The following is a 24607-nucleotide window of genomic DNA, read 5'->3' on the forward strand; positions in this document are numbered from 1 at the left end:
AAATATTCACAAGCTGGGAATTATAATGTCTTTTCCCTATTTTCATGTTGTATGTACGTATATATACATACGTGTGTGTGTGTGTGTGTGTGTGTGTGTGTGTGTGTGTATTATGATGCATCTTGGTATCTATTTCTAGACATAGTAAATTTCCTGGGCATTGTGTCATGTGAACCATAAGGCTTGGGGCAATAAATGCCTTTGCCTTTTCTGGTAAGTAGTATTCTCAGATGGCCCTCTAGCTTCCTAACCCCACCGTTCCCCACCCCAGTGTATGTGTGCAGGATAGTTTCCTCCCTCTAGAGTGTGGATAGGATGATGGCCTCTGATGGCATAGTTACTCCTCTGGTGATATTCTGCCGTTATAAAACTCCATCACAGCAGACTGGAGAGAGATTCTCCTGCTGGCCTTGAAGAAGTAAGCTGACATGTTACAGGAAGGCCATGCAGCTGGAACCTGAGGGCAGATTCTAGATGCTGAAAGTGACCCAGGCTGACATCCAGGTCATTCAAGAAGATGGGGACCTCAGTCCTACAAGTACAAGTAACTAAATTCTGCCAACAACCTCAGGGGGCTTGGAAAGAGATCCCAAACTCCAGACAAAAAGGCAGAGTGGCAAACACCTTGACTTCAGACCGGTGGGACTCCAAGCAGAGAGCCCAGCTGACCTGTGCCTGGACTTCTGACATACAAAAACTGTGAGATAATAAAATGGTGTTGTTTTAAGCCATTTCCTTTTTGAAAATTTGTTGTCCGACACTAGAAAACTGATGTGCCTTCCCACATGGCCAAGGCCATCTCAACAATCAACCACCTCTTGGGTTGATCCCTTTGCTGCTAGATTTTTAGCCATCAGATCTCGGCCATCTACACATCACACATCAAATGTGAAGAAGCATTTGTTTCTTCATCCTTTCTTCTGCCCCACTATTTCTACAAACATCTTTTCCAAAGCTCAAAAAGCCCAAAACCATTTTCATCATTCCACATTAATTTAGAAGACCCTATGCATAGCTGACATCTTGAGAAAGATGTCTTCTGATGCCTCAAGATGGGTGACAGAACCTTAAAAATATTACTGTTGGACTGAGATAATGAATAATCATTATAGGCCCTGTCATTCTAATTATCATAATAAACATTTTGTGGTTGCATCTCTGGCATCCACTTAGATCAAAAGTTTCCAGATATCCTTTTGGGAACTCACCCTTGCCCCAGTGCGTGGCAGCCATGTGGTCTGGTCGGGCCGATGCCTCCCTCATGGTAGGAACGGTCCCTTAATTAGGTTAAGCCAATCAGGGCATACCATCCTATTGATCATAGACTTTGATTGGCTCACAAATGGGCATGTTACCCAATTTGGACCAATAGTATAGGAGGCAGTATTGACTAGGGACTTGGGGAAGGAAGCCTCCTTGCTTTTTATGGGTGTTCCTCAAAGAGCATGCTCTTCCTCTGGTTGGTGTATTGAGGACTTGAGTTCTGAAACTTCTGTAGAGATTGTTGTCCCAATGAGGAGGACCCAAGATGAAGACAAAGGTAGCAGGTGAAGGAGGGCGGAGCCCGGAGGAACCTAGGGAAACGGAGATGGGCCCTGATCACATGCTGCCCTCTGGATCATACCTTGTCTGAAGTCCACTTTGGACTCTGCAGTTATAGGGACAAATATATACTCCTTGGACCTTAATCCAATGTGGGTTAGGTTTTCTGTTACTTGAGGTAAACAGCTCTATCTGATGAAAATGTGTTCCAAGAAAAATGAACTGAAAACTGTTAGAATTTAGCAAGATGGCCAAATAAGCATCACAAAATCAATAGGGGTTTTTTTGAGGGGGGGCACCAGCAAAAAAAAAAATCACCTCAAAATATAATGCGTCCACCAAAAGATACAATAAAAATGTTCATGGCCACTTTTTTCATAATATCTCCAAACTGAAAACAATCTAAATGCCCATTAATAGGAGAATGCATAAAGTGCGGTTTATTCATAATAAAATGGAATGTCACACACGTGGGTGAATCTTAGAGACATTACATTGAACAAAAGAAATCAGACACAAATGTTTTCTATATATTATATGATTGATTTCACGTATATCAAGTTCAAAATATACATTAAAAATTTATATATTATTTATTTATATAATTTATATATAATATTTACAATAAATACATAAATAATAATAGTATTTATAATTATATACCATATTTCTTCTTAAAGTATCTCATTTACCACTTGCAGTAATGGGAGGTGCTGAGTTTGACAGAGTGGGGGTCATAGGCCTCCTTAAAAACCGTGTCCTGCTTTTTCCCTGAACCTCTATGACTGGCTACTTACGCCCTGAATGACTTTCTTTTTTTGTTTTTAATTTTTTAAATGTTTGTTCATTTTTGACAGAGAGAGACAGAGCATGAGCAGAGAGAGAGAGGGAGACACAGAATCCGAAGCAGGCTCCAGGCTCTGAGCTGTCAGCACAGAGCCTGACGCGGGGCTCGAACTCACAAACCGTGAGATCATGACCTGAGCTGTAGCTGGATGCTTAACCGACTAAGACACCCAGGCACCCCTGCTCTGAGTGGCTTGCTAATGTAAACAGTTATTTTGGTTTTGGAATCCCATTCCTCAAGCCACTGAGTTCAAGCACAGGCCAAGGGTCACACTGGTGACCCATGCTGGTCCTCAGTCATCTCCTCTCTTTAACTAAGCTACCTTTTCTCTAAAAGTAACCCAGATTACCATGTAATATTTTACCTTGGCCCCTAAGGAAGTGTTAGCTCATTAGAACTCCATATCCACATCAAAAGCAGGTGTTTGCCCATGTACCTAGAACAAGTAGACAGTCCTCTGCTCTCTTCTTTGACCTCTCAGTATTCTTGTTCACTCCTTCCCCCTTGAAACGCCCTTCTCTTTTGGGACCATGGCAGTATCGCTCTTGGTTTTTTTCCCATTCACTGACCAGTTCTCCTCAGTTCCCTCTTCAAGATCCTCCCCCTCTGCTTGACCTCTCAGTGTTAGAATCTCTCAGGGTGAGGTCATGGCCGTGCTTCCCTCCTACAAGTCCCCTCTGAGTATTTGCTCTCCTATTACTTCCAAGTCCATCCTTATCCTTATAACTTAATCCAGACCTCATCTAGAACTCAGCTTACCCTACTGGACATTTGCCCTTGGACCAACATGCCTAAATGTACCACGTCCACAGCAAAGCTCTTTGTGGATCCACCTGCCTCTCAACATTTCTTCCTCAAGTCATCTCCCCCAAACAGCAGTATTATCCAGGCTAGTGCTCATGTCAAACCAAATACAGGAATTCTCCCATGACTCCTCCCTTGCCTTCACTCCCCAAATCCATTTCAGCACCAGCTCCGGCTTCTCAAGCATTTCTCTGAAATCAATCCACCTGTCCAGTTACATTGCCGCCACCCTAGTCCAGAGCATCATCATCTCTCCATGAATGGTTTCTCTGGCCAGCTTCTTGTTTCCATGCTTGCCTCCCCAAACTTAGGGAAAAGAGTTTTCTAGATCGAGGGAACAGAAGATACCACTATACATTCAGAAAACACTCAGGAGGCTGGCACATGGAGCAGTCACAATGAGTGGTTTTGAGTGGCCAGAACATAGAGCAGGTGAAGTGAGGGGTAAACAGAGCTCTGAATGCCACCAAGCATCTTGAAGATTAACTTGAAAGCAGTGAAAAGCCAAGGAAGGATTATAAACCAGAGAGTGGCTTTCCAGATGTGTCATACAAATAATGGAGAAGCCTCTGCACAGTGAGATACACTAAAAAGATGTGGAGAACAAGAGAAATACAACCCTACAGAGTTATTGGAATCAACTGGCTATTGGGCGTGTCATGAAATTTGATGTTCTGTTCCCGTGGAGGGAAGCCAGAAACACTTCCCTTCTATAAAAGAAGATATGGCAACAGTCGCCTTTTTTTTTTTAGTACTATGAAGGGGAAAGCATAAGAAATGTGAGCCAATCATTAATTGTACCTTGGAGGAATCAGCCTACATAAGCAAAGAAAGAGAGAAGAGAAAATAAATTTGCAAAGAAAGGCTCTATTCTCTGCAGTTGAAAAAAAAAAATGGTAAAAAAAAAACCCGGAGCCCTGAGCTCCTTGATTAATAACAGAAATGGGGAGGGGAGGGTGGGGAAATGGAGAGAGAAGAGGACACATTCTTTCTTATTATTTAAAGTAGGGTTTTAACAAATATTTGGGAAAAAATGAACCTCCATAGTTTCAAATACCATTGTGGATTTGGGCACCGATACAAGTTTGTTTTCTTTTCATATTTTACATCAGTCCCCATTGTCCTGTCAGCGGCTGATATGAAGAACATAATTTAACATAATTGGCATTGTGAAAACGGGATAAATTATTCATCCCGAAAGGACCCCTCATCTGGATATATTCCCCCTTCACTGGCAAGGCCAGATAATACATGGTGGTTCAGATGGCACAAAGTACAGATCATAAAAATTTAAAATACTACTTCCTGGGATTATCAATAATGAAGAGGTTCCCACATGGAGAGGCCCCAGGATTGGCAAGAACAATAAATTAAAGTGCAGAAGTGCTGACAAGGAGCAAGATTGTATTTTTATGAGCTGGACTTGCACGGGCTGAAAATAGATCTAAGCTGCACCCTGAAGCTCGTCTCTGCAGCTAAGAGAGAAGTTCAGAGCAGGACAATGAATCTGCTGAGCACCTACTGTGTGCCGGGCACTATTGCTAGGGACCCTAGTGATGTGTTGTTGTTGGTTAATTCTCCTAACTCTCCTTACAACGTTCTCCCCAATCTTCATGTAACCTCTTTAAAGTCATTAGTGTTCCCATTTATTTTCAGATGAGAGAATTTAGCCTCAGAGACGTCAGCCACTTGCCTATGACCAAATGACTGGTAAGTGGCTGAACTGGTGGTTCAAACTCAAGATCCCCGTGCTCTTTCCTATCGTTGACTTAAAGTGGGTACCCTCTGCCACTGTGCCAAAAGCTTTACAGCCTATTTCTCAGGAAACCCTCTCAGTCAGTCTGAAGTAGGAGTGATTATCCCCATTCTACAGATGAGGTACCTGAGTCCTGGAGAGCAGAAATGACCTCACCACCTCACACACGGCTACTAAAAAGCAGGGCCAGACCTTGAATGTAAGCTTTTGGCTCAGCGCCAAGTACCACCCACTAAGAATGTCACCTTTCAAGAATTATCACCTTCTGATTCTGCTTTCATGGCACCTGACACACATTAGGAGCTCCATGAATTACTGTTGAATGAATGAGTCCTATCTCTAAAGAGACAAGGTGAAGTTGATCAGATGGGGCCCGAGTACTTCACTGGGAAACTTTTCCCAGCTCCCCCGCTCACCTCTTAACCCATACTCCGTCTTTTGGGCTTTGAGTCTCTTTCTCTGGGCCCTCAAAGCTTGGCGAGGGCTCAGAACAGAGTAAAATGTTAGTGCTCAGAGGACATTAGTGGTAGTATTGTCCAACCCCCTCTCTCACAGGGGAGATGGGAGCCCAGAGGGGGGAAAGGGATTTGCTGCCCTTTCTGACACAGAAAGATTGGGTCAGAAGCAGGACTCTAGTATGGGTCTCGTCACTCCCAGTCTAGGGCTCTTTCCACGGGATCAGGTCTCCTTTCCTTGCTCAGAGGCAGAATGGAGGCTGGGCCACTTGGGCATCAGATGCACCAGCTGTAGTCCAATAAGACTACGTGTGTCCAACTCCGTGGCAGTGCATAGCATGTGGCCAGATGACGGACCCTCCACCCAGTCTTCTGCGGGGAAGGGGGAGGCTTCCAGCTCCTGTTATGAGCAGAAACTAGATGCCTGGGCCAGAATCCTTAGACTAGAGGTCCGCAGGTTTGCCTCTGAGCCTGTCCTCTGTGGTCCAGAGGCCCAGCCCACTTCACCGCTCAGCACTGCTTGTGGTCTGAGGCCAGCCCTGTGCTCTCCACAATGATCCTGATTCTGGGACTCAGCTGCTGAGAATGGTAAGAATAGCAACAGCAACAAGAAAAATAGCCTTGCATTAGCATTTACTCCGCGCTGGACAGCCGGGTGAACATTCGACTTACATTGGCTCATTTCGCCCTTAAAACAGTTCTCACGGGAAGAGATGATTGTCCTCATTTTTAACAGCGAGGAAACAGAGGTACGGAGTGGCTAATAAACTTGCCCAGGGTTGCACAGCAAGTAGGTGACAGAGTTAGGGTTCCGATTCAAAGCGCACTGCTATAATGCCTTCCTCCACATGCTGGGACACCGGTTTGTTCCTTGTGTGAGTGTGCGAGTCACTTCCATGCTCCAAGACTGTCTCACCATCTGGGAGAATGGGGGTGACTTTTTAGAAGCGGAAAATCTGGTACATGCTCATGGTAAAAAAAAAAAAAAAGAGTATGAAAAATAGAGAATGAAAGCCTTCAAACGGGCCACCTTCCAACCCCTATCCCTACTCCCTCAACATTGAAGGGTGTCTTGTGAGTCTCTCCAAACCTGTTTTGTGAAATTAAGGACAAAACATACACACAGATGTGTTTCCACAAATAGGATGATTCCATATCATGCTCCTTAAAGCTGTTTTAACGGAGCGATGTCTGTCACTCCTTCCACATCACACAAGCAAGAATGCTTCGTTCTCACAACAGCCACTTAGCCTTCCACAGCCGTGCACTCAAGTTCATCCCACCCGTCCAAGCGCGTGGAACATTCCAGTTGTTCACAGGCCTTTTTTTAATACATAAACCTTGGCGTACTTGAAAAAAATATACCCCTAAGGTCACTACCTTCCGGTAAGAAGCATACCAATCAAGTGGTATCTATAGTTTAAATTTTATAAGCGATGTCAACACACCCTCTGCAGAACACTGCACCACATTATGTAACCAACAAGAGTGTGCCGAGAAGCTCTGCTTAGCTCCAGACATTAGCTCTGCTAACAGCACCAGACGTTACCAAACGTCATTTGGGGATTTTTTTCTTTTTTGCCAATCTAATAGGTAAAAAGTTATATTTTGCTTAAAATTATTTTTTTTTCATTTTTTAATGTTTATTTTTGAGAGACAGAGCACGAGTGGGGGAGGGGCAGAGAGCCAGGGAGACACAGAATCCCAAGCAGGCTCCAGGCTCTGAGCCGTCAGCACAGAGTCCGACGCGGGGCTCGAACCCACGGACCGTGAGATCGTGACCTGAGCCGAAGTCGGACGCTTAACCGACCGAGCCACCCAGGCGCCCCTAAAATTATATTTTTAAATTGTAATTTCAAATATGCTTAGTGGTCATTTTATGTCTATTTGATGGAATTGCCTGGTCAGAGCCTTTGCCCCAATTCGGGGCGATTTATAAACTGTTTCTTGAGAGTGTCTGAAGAATAGAATAAGGGGGCTCTGTGAATCTCAAATCTGCAGAGACGTGCACTTCTGCTGCTCTCTAAGGAAAGGCTGATGGTTCTGTGATCCTGTGTTGCAGAGAGAAGAAGAACCCTCTGATAAAGCCACAAGAGAGGCCAAGAAAGCACACAGAACTCAGTGACAGGAGAGGCATTTTCTTGGGCCACATTCGTCCAGGTCCACCCTGTTGGGCCCCCCTGTACCCTCACCTTGAAAACCCCATCCTTCTCAGCATCTTTTATTTTTAGAGTCATCGTCCAAAAATGTGAACTTCAGGAAACACAGTCAGGATGTCCAGTGAAAGGTAGGAAGCTATACTAGTAAATCACCATCTGTGTGCCATTAGACCATTTTCATGCTTTTTCCCCACAATAGCCCTGTTAGGTAGGTATTATGCTCATTTTACTGTAGGACACACACACACACACACACACACACACACACACACACAGCCCAGAGATGCTAAGCAACTTGCCTAAAGCCACACAGTAAGTAAATAGCTTAGCTGAGACCCAAACCCAGGCCTCTGGGGCTACAAAGCACCTGTGGTTTACCACGCAAAATACAAAGTGTACCAAACATCAATACTGGATCTCCAAAAGTCTGCATTCCTTTCCTCCCACAAGCAGGTGAGCCAGCCTCGTCCAGGACATAAAAGACTACTGATTACTAAATCAGTAGAAAGGAAAGGAACGTTTGCCCACAGCCTGGTTGCTAGCTTGCCAAATACATGATTCATCTGGGGCTTTGCCAAGGTGGAGTTGTGTTCATTTGTGGCTTGCTTTCTGCAGACCTGCCGCCCATTCGTTGGCATCTCTTAGCGCACCTGTGTGCAGGTCTTGGTGCATTGATCCTTTGGGTGTCCTAGGACAGCATTTCACCTCTCTGAGTCTGTTTTTGCATCTGTAAAATGGCCATAATGCTTGCAACCTCACAGATGGGTTGTGGGGACATCCGAGTTACTGTGGTCACTTAGATACACCAAAGGCAGCAGGGCCCTAAAGGCATGTCCTACAATATGGTATCTGCAGACGGATGTTCCAGCCTCTAGAAAGCTTGTGCTCATGGGCTGCAGAAGCCACCCAACTGCTTGGATTCAAGTCTATTCCTACATCTGTCAAGGGGAGAAACTAAAGCCCAGCTTTAGGCTATGCAAGGGACAGGGGACCTTACTCGGCCAGCATTTCCCACTGCCCGTTGCATGCCAGGCTGCACGATGAGGCACAGCCAGGGCCCTCAGGCCCTAGTGGGCAAGTACCCTCAGTGCCAACCAGACACCAAGTCAACCTAAGTCCGCCCCCCTCCCCATTCCCACTGCCACTGCCCTAGTGCGTGCCACCACCACCTCCCTCATGAACATGGCAGTGGCCTTCTAGCTGACTTCCTGCCTGCCACTCACTTCTCTTCTTCACCACTCATGGGAGGCATGGTGTAGGAAACCCAGTCACCTCTGTCGTGGGAAAACTACTCTGGTTTTGTAAGAGGGATACATGAGAAGGAACAAGGAAGAGGAGACCAGGAGACCCAGCATGGGTCCCTCGTCCTTAGGGTGGCCCACAGCAGCCAGAGGAATCTTCCTCAAATAGAAACCTGATCCTATTATTCTCCTACTTTAAACCCCTTCAGAATGTACACTGAGCCCCCCATGAACTTGGGCCCACCTCACCTCATCTCTCAAATCTCTCTCCCTCACTCAGAATGCCCAGCCAACCGGGCCTCCTGCCTATTCTTCCAACTCCCTCAGTGCCTATCCACATGCATGACCCTCTGCCTCTACTCCCCTTACCACCCATCCCCCAGGTGTCAAGGAGGGACCTTCCCCAGGAGGACGTCCCTTGACCAGCCTGCGTCACAATCAGGTCTCTTGCGCCTTATCCTTTCTCACATCACAGCCCCATAATCCTTCCTTAAGAGCCCTTCCTGCAGCTTGCGTCCCTGTACAGCTGTTTGTATGATGGCTTGCTTGAAGTCTGCCCCGTTGGACTGGAGACTCCGTGAAAGCAGTGGTCCTGCCTGACTTTTCATGGTTGGCTATGCGTAGCTTAGCACAGTGCCTGGCACATGGAAGGCGCCCAAGAAGATCTGCTGGACGAGGGAGTGACTGAGTGAGTGAATACCTTCTATGTTGATAAGTAAAACCATAGCTATAAGTATGGGTGGCTAGGCAAGGTGCCCAGAAGAGCTGCCATCTGAGCTGGGTTTAGGAAGATGAGTTCTGGCTTATTAGGCAAAGGGGTGAGAAGGGCATTCTGGGCAGAAAGAATGGCCTGTGCAAGGAGGAGGAAGCAGGAACCACTCTGGAGAGTGTGGAAAACTCGAGGGTAGTGTTTCTCAACCCTGCCACTGTTGACATTTGGGGGGTGCATCGTATGCACTGTAGGATACTTAGCAGCAGTCTTGGCCCCCACCCACTAGATGCCAATAGTGTCCCCCCACCTACAGTTGTCACAACCAAAAATGTCTCCAGACATTGCCAAATGTTCCACTGAGGGGAAAATCACCCTCCACTGCTCTAGGTAGGTCTGACCTGCTGGTGTTCAAAGTACAAAGTAGGAGTGGTGGGAATGGAAGCCAGTGGGCAGAGAAGGATTTGCCAAGGCCAGGATTTGAGGACTGTAGACTGTGCAGGTGACTGAAAAGGGTTTCCATGAGAGAAGGGCCCGGTCCCATCTCCAGGGAGGCTCCCTCAGGTGCAGTGTGGAGGTGGGATGCTGGCCTCTCTCCCCTCCTGAGGCAGGCACCAATCCCTCCAGTATTGGGCAGGGAGGGAGCACTGGAGGCCGGGATGTTCTCTCTGGAGGATGGTGCCCAGGCCTCACCTGCTGATCCAGGGAGCTCAAGGAGGAGCAGGGCCACAGATGAGAGTTTGAGGAAGCATTCTTGGGGGTGGGAGGCTTCTTGTTATTGAGGGCAGCACAGTGCAGAGGGAAAAATCGGGGTTTCAGGTGCACTGGGATTCCAACCCCAGCTCTCCCACTCCGTCTTTGAGGCTTGGGCAAGTCACTCTACTGACCTGAACCTCAGTTTCCCCATCAGTGAAATGGGTGCACTATCCACCCCCCAACAGAGCCATTGGGACGATTAACTGAAATAATGGATGTGAATGCCTCGTGAGACCCATTCCCAGCCCAGAGACAGGGCTTCAGACATGCTCATTTCTCCAGTTAGCTTCCGAAAGGTTTCCCCCTGAAACTCCGTCTTCATACTAAAGCACATTTAGTGAACAAACCTAAAGACGATTGTCACTATCACACACCAAGCACACTCTGCATTTTACATTTTCAAAAAAAAAAAAAAAAAACAACAACATTATTCAACATGAGGGTTAAATATACTTCCTTCTGATGTGCCCATTTTCGAACACTCACCATCTGACTGGAACCTAACCAAAGAACTAAAAACTGCATCAGGACTCACTTCACCTTCCCTACAGTCCTGTGACTTGAGTCCCGATACCAGTATCCCCACTTTACAATGAAGAGGCTGAGGGAGCTTAAGAAACTTGCTGCAAGACATCAGCCAGGGCAAAATAGTGAAAGGTGGGGCAGGGCCGGGCTTCAGCATCTCTGCTGCCAGCTAAGCACGTGGATGACCCCAAGTGCAAGTTCACTTCTAACGCATCCGTTGTCACGTCGGGGGGAAATGTGTTTACTCCTGTGAATATTATAAAATCAAAGCGCTAGCATGGAAAACCGTTCGATAATTTCCTGCTCAGAGAAGAGGTCTAAGGGAGGAGAAAAAAGTCACATGAGTCACATTGTTAGATGGGCAACTGAGCTCAAGCCAAAGCCCAAGTCGGTGGACTCTCAGGCCAGCTGGCTCCTTGTTTCTGCTGAAGTGGAAGCTTCTGGAACAACACTACTTGGGTTCTGGGTTCTCTAGACATTGCCAGGATGCTCCCTTAACTATGTGCTTTGGGAAGTTACTTTACCACTCCATGCTTGAATTTTGTCATCTTCAAAAATTAGATTAAAGTAACAATTCCCTTATTTAGTCCTATGAACTATTGAAAGGGTGAAAGAAAAGTGTGTGTGTGTGTGTGTGTGTGTGTGTGTGTGTGTTAGTGTGTTTACATACAGCTTAGAACAGAATCTACTTTTTAGGAAGCACTTGAAAATTATTATTATTATTCTTGTATAGTTACTTTTGTGCCAGGTATCTTACATATGAGGCCATATCTAACTTTGTTCTGACAATTGTGAGGTAGGGATGATCCTCCCCACTTCACAAAGGAGGAAATTGAGGCGCCTGGTAGGAAAACTTTGTCATGAATGTCTGTGACGAGCCCCTGTTAGGATGTGTCCCTCTAGGGATTTGCATCTTCCAGAATGCATTGCTTTCCCTTTCCATGCATTCAGGTCCCCAATGTATTTGTCCTTCAGGCTTTGGGACAGCTTTTCGGTACATCTGGATTGGACACTCAATGGTTATTATGCCTTTTCCTCTCGAAACCAGAGAAGAAAGCCCCCAAAAGTGAGAGGATGGAATGGTGTTGGAGTAAAGGGAGACAGAGGCCATGGTATCTCTGGATGATTTGCAGGTGTTTATAGGCATTGGGGGAGGGGTGACCTCACCACAATCCGTTTTCCTTGCACACCTTTAAGGGACATACAGGTCTTCCAGGCTATAGCTGTTGGCAGAAGGGTAAAGATTCTTTCCAAAGCCTCACAAAACCTTGAGAAAATATCTCCTTTTCCCTCTCCAATTTCCATTATATCTGGGTTCAGATTCCAGCATTGCTGCTTACTCCTGTCTGTAAGGTTGGATGACTAACCAAATTTCTCTGATCCTTCGCCTTTTCTCCTATAAATTTGTGTGCATAATCCCTGACTCCCATGGGGAGATGTGCACCTACCACAGTGATGCTCAACTTTGGCTGCACACAGGAGTCACTTGGGGAGATTTCATGAATACTGATGCCTGGGTCTCACGCCCAGAGCTTCTGATATAATTGTTCTGGTATGTAGCCCAGGTATCAGGATTTTCAAAGCCCCCCCCCCCCCGCCCAGATGATTCTAATACGCAGTCAAAAACTGAGAACCTCTGCTATTCCTGTAGCAGATACCTAGCTAATACTGTTCTTTCACATTTCTTTAGTGTTAAGTGCCTGTTCACATTTTATTTTTAAAAGCCTTATCAGTCTCTCATGATGGCTCAAGGATCCTTTATCTCTGCCACCCCCATGTACATTCTCAGATTGACAACCTCTGCACTTTCAAAACAGATGACTCAACCCCCAGCCAATCAGCCAGGCCCTTTATCTAGCTTTGGCTCCTCTTCTGTTCATTGGCTAGAGCCAATTGGTTAAGACACACAATGCCCTCCTGGAGATGCCAATGAGAAAATCAAACAGATGGAATGATCCATTGTTTGCTCTTCAGCCAGGGAACTATATCATTTACCTCCAAATCTAACTCTCACAGTGTGCAAAAGCTCGCATTGCAAAACCCCAAGTTCTCTCAACTGGATCTTAAACAATAATGTTTCTCCCACCTCTGTCCACGGAATGACTTTTGTATCAGTGCCCACCTTTGTACAAATGCCCACCTCCATTCTTCATGGACTACTCCCATGTCAGGAGATGTGCCATCAGCCAGTCATTCATTTCCAGCCACGCCTCCCCCAAAGATGCTCTACTCTAGTCATGCTATTTCTCCAAAGCTCTCCATGCTTTGCCTATGTCTTAAATGTCTTTTCCTCCTGTAGTCTATCTGGAAGATTTTTACTCACCTTTACAAGCCAAATTCAAATGTTCTCCTCTGCAGTTTACCTAATCTGTCCTTCCAGCCCCCTTCCTCCCCAACAGAATTTAATTGTTTCCACCCCTGTGCTCTCACAACCTGTGATATTCTCAGGTATAGCATTTACCCTGATGCATTATATTAAGTATTTTACTAGATGGGGATTTTGTCATTTGTCTTTTCGTAACCAACTTGTAGCGCAGGGATAGGGCCTCAGCAGGTGCAAACTAAATGCTTGTTGGACTGCATCCAATTCTCTGTCCTCAAATCTATACCAGTGAATTTTTGAAACACCTCCCCCAAATAATCAAGACAATTTTCTCTGCCACCATCTACAAGCTTATTAGCCCTCATCTGCTACGATAAAACTTTAAAAAAGAAAGATTAATTTTCTTGCCCATGTATGTATATGTGAACAAAAAATGAGTAAACACTTACCATAAACCTGAAATAACATGAGAAATGTCATGTCTCTGAAAGGAATAACTACATTTTACAAGAAAAGGGACATATTGGGCTGAGGGAATGAAAGGTTTGGAGAGGTGGGATTTTTTTTTTTTTTTTTTTTTTTTTTTTTTTTTTTTTTTTTGCTGCTTTATTTCCTGAGGTGGGGGAAGCATGAGGGACCGATGGAGAGAGGAGTATCTGCTTTACCTTTTCCGGAGCAGGCAGCTGTAAGTGGTTAACCTCCAAGGGAGTGATGAGAGGGACGGTCTGGAAGCCATCCTCAACCGAAGGCGGCTTGGTTCCCTTCTCACTGGGGTTACTGTTCAGCTTCACCATCCTTACACCTTTCTTCCCAGACCTAAGGCAAGCAGTGGGGTTCTAGTTACAGTAGGAGGTGAGGCAGGGAAAAAGAAGGCTGACGACAGAGAAAAAGCGCTGTCCTCAACAGCTCACTCGGCTTTCAATATAGAGATCAGTCATCTATCTATCTTTTGCTAGATTTCCTGACATGATTCTCATTATCCAGTAAAACTTCTTTAATCATCAAAATCTGCCACCCACCCATGGGGTTCAACAGCCTTAAAATTCGGGAAACTCAAGGAAAATCCCAGACTTACACAAACAATATACAAGCTTTAAAAAAAAAAATCCAAGACACTAGAGCTAATACAGTCATATAATCTCAGTGAAAAGCTTATTTGTACTGCAAAATTAAATCCCATTATTCTGGGTCACTCTGCAGTATGATAAATTTCACCTTACCACCACACCTTACCACCTTGCTATTTTATTATGTTGGCTTTGCTTCAGCAATCTCCCTAAAATACAATAAGTACATTCAATGTCTCTATGTATACTGCACCCTTTCACATGATATGTAGGTTGTACAGGAGGTACAATTTCCTAAAACAAAAAAGGACTGGCTTGAACCTGATCCTCTTATTCAGCCATGGAATTCCTCCATTTCCTCAATAGCGAAGGGCCATTTTTTTTTTTTTTTTTTTGCTTCCATGGAAAGTTAGCAACCCCCACATTGCAAGATTGCCAACTAAATAAACAAATCGCATATATTTCTCTCAAGCTCCTTTGGAAGTCAAACGGTACTCCCACCCCAACCCTAGAAGCCCAGACAACTGAATTTCTCTTGTCAATCCTGATGATGGAACATTATTAGACAAAATAGGGTTGTTGTGGAGGTGAAAGGGATGGTAAAGGGTCGGAGGATATTGAGCAGTGGTTATAGCAAAAACAAATGCCTACTTACTGTGATGCACTCTTGGGGAGTCAGAGCAGATTCAAGCCAATTTGAAGAGGAGGAGGACGGCCAGGAGTCCTCCCTCCTCAGCCCGAGCTCGTGGTGCTGAAAGGACAGCGCCTTGCCTGTGTCTGGATTGGGAGTTTCTGAGAGCGAGGCGCGAGCGAGAGGGGAAGAGCTCCTGGCAGCTGCCTGCCTGCTCCCTCACTCGCGCCCCCTCCCACCGGGGAACGGGCTCCCACACCATCTGTCATCTGGCACCACCTGCTGTTTCTCATGCATGGCCACAACCAGGGCATGGGACAAAATGGTTTCAAGAAGTGGGAGGGATTCTGGCCATAATAATAGTAGTAATAATAATAATAACCATATAACCAGCAATCCTTGAGTCTTTAGAAAAACGAAAGGAGACATATTCATTAGGAGGAGGGACCACCTTTTAAAATCTTCCAGAGCAATATTCTGAAAACCCAAATGGTACAGGACCTACACTGTGCTCTGACCTGGGGTAAGGAGTGAAGGGGAACTAATATTTATTGGGTATTTCCCATGCAGTGGGCACTTTTCCAGTCTCTTTCAGACTCTTTCCCTCATTTGCAAAACGTGATGGGGTTAGTATGAGGTGTGAATGTGATAACAACAGGAAGGGAGCTCAGAGCAGGTAACATGGTGAGCACTGCATGTGAGAAGCTACTATACTCACAATGCCACTATAAACACACAGGTCAGCTAAGGTCGCATAGCTGGTATAGTACCAGGAACTGAAAGTTGAGCCCTGATCCATGGCCACAGATGTTTGTATGCAGTCCACACGTATACTTTCCAGGTTGGTGTCTGGAATCAGGGAAGGCAAAGTCCTAGACTTCAAGGTCTCTAAAGTTCTGACTGTGAGGATCTTGGACGTTTGTATTCACTCCCCGCCTCCATTTCTTTATCTCGGATGTGGGAATAATAATTCCTCCCTTGCAGAGTAGTTGTGAATAAGAAAAGATTGTGCTCAAGGAAACCCTTTAATATAACTCTATTCGTCTATAGACTATAGACTATCACTGTAATAGTCTATAGACTATTATTCTCCTATTGAGTTCTGAAAAATATGTTTGACAGTTGAAAACAAAAATATGACATCTTTATGAGGTTTTCCATATGTATAGATGTAATATATAAGATAAATGCAACATAAAGAAGGGAGGATAAAGGGACCACTATGGTGGTAACGTTTCTATACTCTAAGTGGTAAAGTATTGATCCCCACTAAACAGTGAAGTTAGCTATGTCTATTTTAATCCCCAGCATTACCAAAAATATACAAAGGTCAAAACTGCAATAAGGAAATTTAAATGGAATACTAAAAAATTCAAATAACCCCAAAAAAGGCAGGAAAGAAAAAAAGAGGAACAACAACAACAAAAACAAAGAAAACAAGAAACAAATAATGAAATAATAGTCTTAAATCCAAACTTAGCATTGTCATCCAGAGTTGACAGTTTAGAGTTTAATCTTGGTGTTGTATATTCTATGGATTATGGACAAATGTGTAATGACATGTATCTACCATCAAACTATCATCCAGAATAGTTTCACTACCCTAAAAATTCTCTGTGCTACACCTATTTATCCCTCCCTCTCCCCTAATGCTTGGCAACCACTGATCTTTTTACTGTCTCCGTGATTTTGCCTTTCCAGAATGTCATATAGTTGGAATCAATAAGTTGACTTTTTAGATTGGTCCTTTCACATCATAAAATACATTTATGTGTCTTCCATGTCTTTTCATGGCTAGATAGATCATCTTTTTTTTTTTTTTTTTTTTTTTTTTTTTTTTTGGCACTGTGTAAGATTCCACTGTCTGGGTGTACCACAGTTTATCCATTCACCTACTAAAGGACATTATGGTTGCCTCCGCATTTTAGCAATTATGAATGTGGCTGCTCTACACGCTTCTGTGTGGGCATGAGTTTTCAACTCCTTTAGGTAAAAACCAACAAGTGCAATTCCCGGATCATGAGATAAGAGTACGTTTAGTTTGGTAAGAAACTGCCAAACTAACTTCCAAAGTGTCTGTACCATTGTCCATTCCCAGGAGGAATGAATGAGAGTTTTCCTATTGTTCAGTTTTTTTTCTTTGTTTTCTTATTGTTGAGTTTTCTTTTCTTATTTCTTACTGTTGTTATTCTTATTCTATTGTCATTCTTATTCTATTGCTATTCTTATTGTTTTTATTTTTTATTATTGTTTTCTTATTGTTGAGTTTTGAGGATTCCTGTATATATTGGATAACAGTTCCTTATCAAATATATCTTTTGCAAATATTTTCTCCCAGTCTGTGGCCTATCTTTTCATTCTCTTGACAGTATCTTCTGCAAAGCAGAATTTTTTAGTTTTGCTGATGTCCAGCTTATCAATTATTTCTTCCATGGTTCATGCCTTTGGTGTTGTATTTAAAACATTACCACCAAACCCAACATCATCTAGATTTTCTCCTATGCTAACTTCCAGAGATTTTATAGTTTTGTGTTTTACATTTACGTCTGTGATCCATTTTGAGTTCATCTTTGGGAAGTGTGTAAGGTCTTCATCTAGATTAATTATTTTGCATATGGACATCCAGTTGTTCCAGCACCATTATCAAAGATCAGTTGACTATATTTATTTAAGCTTACTTCTGGGCTCTCTATTTTGTTTTATTGGTCTATTTGCCTATTCTTTCTCCAGTAAAACACTGTTTAGATTACTGTAGATTTATAGTAAGTCTTGAAGTCATATAGTGTCAGTCTTCCAACTTTGTTCTTCTTTTTCAATATTGTATTGGCTATTCTGGATCTTTTGTCCCTCCACACAAACTTAAGAGTTAGTTCATTGATATCCAGAAAATAACTTGCTAGGATTTTGATTGAGATTGCATTGAATCTATAGATCAATAGAAAATCTGGCATCTTGGGAAAAACTGAGACATTTATAATATTGAGTCTTTCTATCCATAAACATGGAATATCTCTCCATTTATTTAGATCTCCTTTGATTTCATTCATTATATTTTTATTTTTCTCATACATTCCATATATTTTGTTAGTTTATATCTAAGCATTTCATTTTTTGGTGATACTCTAAATGATATTGTGGGTTTCTTTAAAAATGTTTATTTTGAGAGAGAGAGAGAGAGAGAGAGAGAGAGAGAGAGAGAGAAAGAAAGGGAGAGAGAGAGCACAAGTGGGGAAGGGGCAGAGAGAGAGAATCTTGAGTAGGCTTCATGCTGTCAGCACAGAGCCTGATGAGGGGCTCGATCTCATGAACCGTGAGATCATGACCTGAGCCAAAACCAAGAGGTGGATGCTAAATCAACTGAGCCACCCAGGCACCCTGGTATTGTGTTTTTAATTTCAAATTCTACTTGTTAATTGGTGGTGTATAGGAAAACAATTAAGTTTTGTATACTAACCTTGTATCCTGCAACTTTGCTATAACTGCTTATTAGATCTAGGAGTTTTGTTGCTGATTCTCTCAGGTTTTCTACGGAGACTATCAAGTCATCTATAAATAAATATAGTTTTATTTCTTCCTTCCCAATCTGTATACCTTTTATTGCCTTTCATGCCTTATTGCATTTTATAGGACTTATAGTATGATGTTGAAAACACAGTAATAAGACATCCTTGCCTTGTTCTTGGTCTTAGTGGGCAGTTTTCTAACATTAGGTATGATATTACCTGTAGGTTTTTGTGATGATGTTCTTTATGAAGTTAAGAAGTTCCCTCCCCTCTTACTAAAAGTTTTTATCATAAATGAATGATGGATTTTGTCAAATGCTTTTTCTGCATCTGTTGAAATGAACATGCAATTTTTCCTCTTTAGCCTGTTGATCTCCAAATGTTGAACCAGTTTTGCATACCTGGGATAAATGGTTGTGTGTATAATTGGTTGTGTGTATAATTATTTTTATACATTATTGGATTCAATCTGCTAATAATTTGTTGAGGATTTTTACATCTATGTTCATGAAAGATATTCATCTGTAGTTTTCTTCTTTTGTAAACTCTTTGTCTGATTTTGGTATTAGGGCAATGTTGGACTCACAGAATAAGTTAGGAAGTATTCTCTCTGTTCCTATCTTCTGGAAAAGATTGCAGTTAATTGGTATAATTTCTTCCTTTACTGTTTGGTAGAAACCACCATTGAATCCATCTGGGCCTGGTGCTTTCTGTTTTGAAAGGGATGGGCTACATGGGCGATGGGCATTAAGGAAGGCACTTGTTGGGATGAGCCCTCGGTGTAATATGTAAGTGATGAATCACTAAATTCTGCTCCTGAAATCAATACTACAGTATATGTTAACTAACTTGAATTTAAATTAAAAAAAAAAAAAGGTTATTATTGATTCTATTTCTTTAACAGATATAGATCACTTAGACTATTTCTTCTCGTGTGAATTTTGGTAGAGTGTGTCTTTCAAGGAATTGGTCCATTTTATCTACATGATTAAATTTGCGGGCATAGAGCTGTTCATAGTATGTTTTATTATACTTTTAGGGTATATGGAATTGTAATGATGTCTCATTTTTTATTTCTGATATTAGTAATTTGTGTCCTTCATTTTCTTTTCAGGTAGCCTGGTCAGAAGCTTATTAATTTTATTAATCTTTTCAAGAACCAGCTTTTGGTTTTGTTGATTTTCTCTATTGATTTCCTTTTACTTACTTCTTCAGATATGTATTGGCCCTGTTTTCCTTCTTCTTATTTTCTGGGATGCTAATTACATGTATGTCAGACCTTTTCCCAACATCTCTTAAGGGAAAGTGTCCATTTGTTTTCTCTATTGTCCATGTGTTTTTCTTTTTCCTCTTCATGCTTTAATCTAGATATTTTCTGTTTGAACTATCTTCCACTTCTCTAATTGGCTCATAGGATTTTTATGGGCTTTTTTGTTTAACTTGCCCAATTCCCTGGCAAATTGTCTATTGAGTTTTAATTTTAGTTATTTAAAGATAGTCTTTATAGTTCCTTTTGTAGATGTCAGGTCTTTGACATTTTGCATTTTATCACCTGTTTTCTTAATTACACTATTCACAAATATTTCAAAGTCCATGTTTGATCATTCTAGTATCCAGATCACATATGGACCTGGGTCTATTACCTTTTTATTATCCCTTGGTTGACCCTGACATGCCTATTAATTTTTTATTGATTATTTTACACTGTGTATGAAAAATATATGTAGGCTCTAGATTCTATTATTTTCCTAAAAAGACCATTTCATTTTATTCTGACAGGTAGTTAAATAGGGGCAGATTCATTTGGATCCAATTAGGGATTGAGTTAGAGGCCAGGTTTCAGTTCTTGTAAAATCTGATCTACTTTTGGTTTGAACAGTCCCTTGGGGGTCTCAAATGATAACCCAGGGTGTTCATCAAAACTCCTCCTCCATGGCAGACACTGAACTCCAATTGTTGTTTCTCTGTGGCACCATGAAACATCAAAGGTTCAATTTAAGTCTCTTCATATCCATTCCCTATTTGGGTTATCAGCTTCAAGGATGACGTTGAAATCAGAAAACACCTTGAGTGAAAATATGGTAGAGAAGTTTGGGCTCACTTTCCAGCAGTTCCCTTTTCTCTAGGATCTTGTCCCTTCCAGTCCTGGATAGCTTGGTAGCCATGAATTCCAAAGTTTGGCTCTCTAGCCCCAAGAGACTGATGAAAGTTCTTGGCCACGTCTTTCTGCTAAGTTTCTAGGCATATCATTAAGCACTGGCAGTGTGAAGGGGAAAAGCAGTGAGAATTGAGGGTTTGCCCCAGTCCATTATTAATTTCTTTCCAGAACCTTAGCTCCCTAGGTCCCTGCTTCACTGGTTCTTCTTCAAACAGCTGTTTTGTTTGTTTCAGTTTTAATTAACAAAGGTTTTTTTCTAATATTTATTTAATTGGGGCCACAGTGTGAGCAGGGGAGATGCAGAGAGAGGGGGACAGAAGATCCTAAGAGGGCTCTGTGCTGACAGGCTAACAGCAGTGAGCCTGATGTGGGGCTTGAACTCACAAACTGTGAGATCACGACCTGCGCCAAAGTTGGACACTCAACCAGCTGAGCCACCCAGGTGCTCCAACAAACTTTATTTTTTTTAAAGCAGGTTCAGGTTTACAGAAAAATTGAGCAGGAAGTACAGAGTTCCCATATACACCCTCTCCTGCCACCACCCACCCTGTGCAAACACACATCCAGTTTCTCCTGTTACTGACATCTGACATTAGTGTGGAATGTTTATCACAATTGATAAATTGGTTCAAATTGGATGAGCCGATATTGATACATTATTATTATTAACTAAAATCCATTATTTAAATTAGGATTTACTTTGTATTGTACACCCTGTGAGTTTTGCCAAATGTATAATGTATCTACCATTACATGTATATAATACATTCATCATTACAGCATCACACAGAAGAGTTTCACTGCCCTAAAAATCCCTTGTACTCTACCTTTTCATCTCTCCCTCCTTCCCCCCAAACCCATCGCAAGGACTGACTATAAATGTGCCTTTTTCAGAATGTCATATAGTTGGAATCATGCAGTATGTTTGCCTTTTCAGATTGGCTCCTTTCACTTAGCAATATGCATTTGAGGGTCCTCTATGTCTTTTCATGGCTTAATAGCTCATTAGTTTTTACCACTGAATAGTATTCCACTGTTTGGATATACCACAATTTATTTATCCATTCACGCAGGGAAAGACATCTTGATCACTTCCAAGTTTTAGCAACTATGAATAAGGCTACATTAAACATTTGTGTGTGGGTTTTTATGTAAACCTAAGTTTTCAACTCATTTGTGTAAATACCAAGAAAAGGGAATGCTAGATCATATGGTAAGCGTATGTTTAGTTTTGTAAAAGACTGCCACACTCTTCCAAAGTATTTGTATTATTTTGCAGCCCCAATAGCAGTGAATGAGAGTTCCTGCTGCTCCACACCTTACTAGCATTTAGCGTTGTTAGTGTTTTGGATTTCAGCCAATCCAAAGCTGTATCTCATTGTTTCAAATAGCTGTTTCTATTTTAGCCAAAACTTTAGTTGTTCTCAGTTTAGAAGTATTGCCAAGCTTCTCCATCATGCCAAACAAGAATTTGGGACTTACCCTCTCAGGTCCTAAGTTCAAAATTCCCAGAGAAGGGCTCTGATGGGCCCTAGTTGAGTCCAGTGACCACTTGTGACAAGGGAAACAAAATTTGAAAAAGATCACAACTTCCATTCAAACCACATGGTTGAAGTGGACAAAAGCGCTTCTTGGAAAAAAAGGAAGGGGGTGTTTCCAAAAAGTGGGAAGGAGGGTTGATCACTCAAAATAACAGATATCTAAATACCACAGTAGTGGGGTGCCTGGGTGGCTCAGTCGGTTAAGCGTCCGACTTCGGCTCAAGTCATGATCTTACAGTTTGTGGGTTCGAGCCTCGCGTCGAGCTCTGTGCTGACAGCTCAGAACCTGGAGCCTGCTTCAGATTCTCTGTCTCCCTCTCTCTTTGCCCCTCCCTTGCTTGCACTCTGTCTGTCTCTGTCTCTCAAAGGTGAATAAATGCTTAAAATAAATAAATAAATAAATAAATAAATACCACAGTAGCATGCTGAAAAGTTTAAACTTTATCAACATCACCCTTAACTAATAGTATGCTCTTAAGACAATGTATTGGCATTCCTGGATGAAACAGAGAAATAATTACTCTTTAAATATTATCTGACAATTGTAGGTGGCTTGCACCATAAATTACCTACAAAGAATATTTTTAAATCACCCATGTGTTTAGCATGTCATAGGCATTTTTTCACTTATAAAGTTTTAAGCTGTTATTCATTGTTTCCATGAGTTTTTAATCATTTTCCCTAATAATTATGTGCATATTATGGAAATTAAAGATACAGTCTTTAGAGCCAGACTGGGGTCAAAACCCAGCCTTGCCACTTGCTAGACTTCTGCTCTCGGGTAAGTTTCTTAACCTCTTTATGCCTCAGTTTCCTTATCATAAATACAGGACACTACCAATACTTACTGTGTAGGGTCACTATAAGGAGTTAATATCTGTAAGATGCTTAGAACAACACTTGTAAGTATTTACTCAACTTATTCAATAATTAGATACACATTGTTTTAGACCTAGCTCCTATATTAATCAGTTTTATTTTTAGTTTTCTAATTTATAGTTCTTAAATGTTTTCTTCTTCTTGATTTCCTTAAGTATATTTTATTTCTCTCTTTTGAACTTCCTGGAACAAATATCTAGTTTATTGGTTTGCTTTCTTCCTGTTTGAAAATGAGAAATTAATGTTATTATTTTAATTTACCTCTGGTTATTGCTGTTCTTTCATTATCATTCTTCAACTATTTTATAACTAAAGATTTCTTTCTCTGACGCAAGAGTCACTCAGTAAATAGCTTTATTTTTATTTATAAATGCTTACGTTTCTTTTTTTATTTTTGAGGGAGAGAGAAAGAGAATCTTAAGCAGGCTCCGTGTTCACACAGAGTGTAACCTGGGGCTCTGTCCCAAAATCAAAAGTCGGATGTGCAACTGACTGAGCCACCCAGGTGCTCCATAAATGCTTACTTTTCATTGTTGCTAATTTGTATATTTTGAGATCCATTTCCAGTTTTATGGTTTGTAGTCCAAGAGTGTTTTCTGTAAATTTTCTGATTTGCAGAATGTATTAAGTTTTCTTTGTGGCCTAACGTATGAACTATTTCTGTTAAAATTTTCTGAGCATAAGAAAATAAATCATTTTCTGTCCAAATACAGATTTTTTTATATATAACTATTAAGTCAAATCTGTCACATAAAACATTTAAATCTTCTGTACCCCAACTGATTTCTCACTTGCTTGATCTATCAGGAAATTAGAGATAGGTGATGCTATTTTGATCTCTGTCGTGATATTTCTCCTTGCAGTAAAGTTATGTTATTTGACATACCGCTTCATGATGTCACATCTTCTTGTAAATTTTGCTTTTATGGATGTAAAATGACCTATTATTCCTTTTTAGTGTTTTGGGATTTTAATTCCTCTCTATCTAAACTACAAATACAAACTCCTCTTTCTATGGTTTGTATTTGTTCTTGCCAGTTTTTGGATTGGACTTGGACTTTATTTCTTGCCTAGGTCATTACAAGTAGTCTTTTTTTTTTAAACCTTTTTTTTTTAACGTTTTATTTATTTTTGAGACAGGGAGAGACAGAGCATGAACAGGGGAGGGTCAGAGAGAGTGAGACACAGAATCTGAAACAGGCTCCAGGCTCTGAGCTGTCAGCACAGAGCCTGACGCGGGGCTCGAACTCACGGACGGTGAGATCATGACCTGAGCCGAAGTCAGCCGCTTAACCGACTGAGCCACCCAGGTGCCCCTCAAGCAGTCTTTTTAATATGGGAACTTAACTCCTTAAAATGAACTCTTATGAAGACATGTATTGTCTTATACTTGTCATAATCTTCATGGTTCCTTGCTATTTCTTTCATGGTTTTCTACATACATTCTTTTCTTTACTAATTTGAAAGGCACACCTAATATTTTAAAATTATGTCTTCAGTTATTTTTTAATATACCAAAAACATATTTGAATCAACATTCATCTCCCAGCTTCAAGAATAGAACAAAATCCTTTGATCTCCTCCCATGTAAAGTGAGATGATTAGCATATATTTTTTTCTCTTCCTTTTCCTGCCTCTCATTTCTCCCACATTTATCAGATATTAAACCCAAGTCTTTACTTTCCCTGATGCACATTTTCCCATTGTATTT

At 41.9% G+C, this 24607-nt stretch overlaps 1 protein-coding gene across 3 annotated transcripts in view; it reads right to left on the reverse strand.

Moving 5' to 3' along the window:
- Positions 1–22164, reverse strand: part of NSG2 (neuronal vesicle trafficking associated 2) — a 62096-nt gene extending 39932 nt beyond the window's left edge. The window contains exons 1-2 of one of the 3 annotated variants that reach the window (XM_042946285.1): positions 21959–22164; positions 13783–13933 (exon numbers count right to left, since the gene is read on the reverse strand). In XM_042946285.1, the coding sequence (XP_042802219.1) occupies positions 13783–13911 (129 nt within the window). In that variant the 5' untranslated portion in view covers positions 13912–13933; positions 21959–22164. Of the gene's footprint in view, positions 1–13782; positions 14201–14839; positions 15162–21958 lie in introns of those variants that run through there. The other 2 variants (XM_042946274.1, XM_042946265.1) reach the window with 2 other exon arrangements.
- Positions 22165–24607: the final 2443 nt, after the last annotated feature.

This window comes from Panthera leo, chromosome A1, assembly GCF_018350215.1.
Source record: "Panthera leo isolate Ple1 chromosome A1, P.leo_Ple1_pat1.1, whole genome shotgun sequence".
Lineage (NCBI taxonomy): Eukaryota > Metazoa > Chordata > Mammalia > Carnivora > Felidae > Panthera > Panthera leo.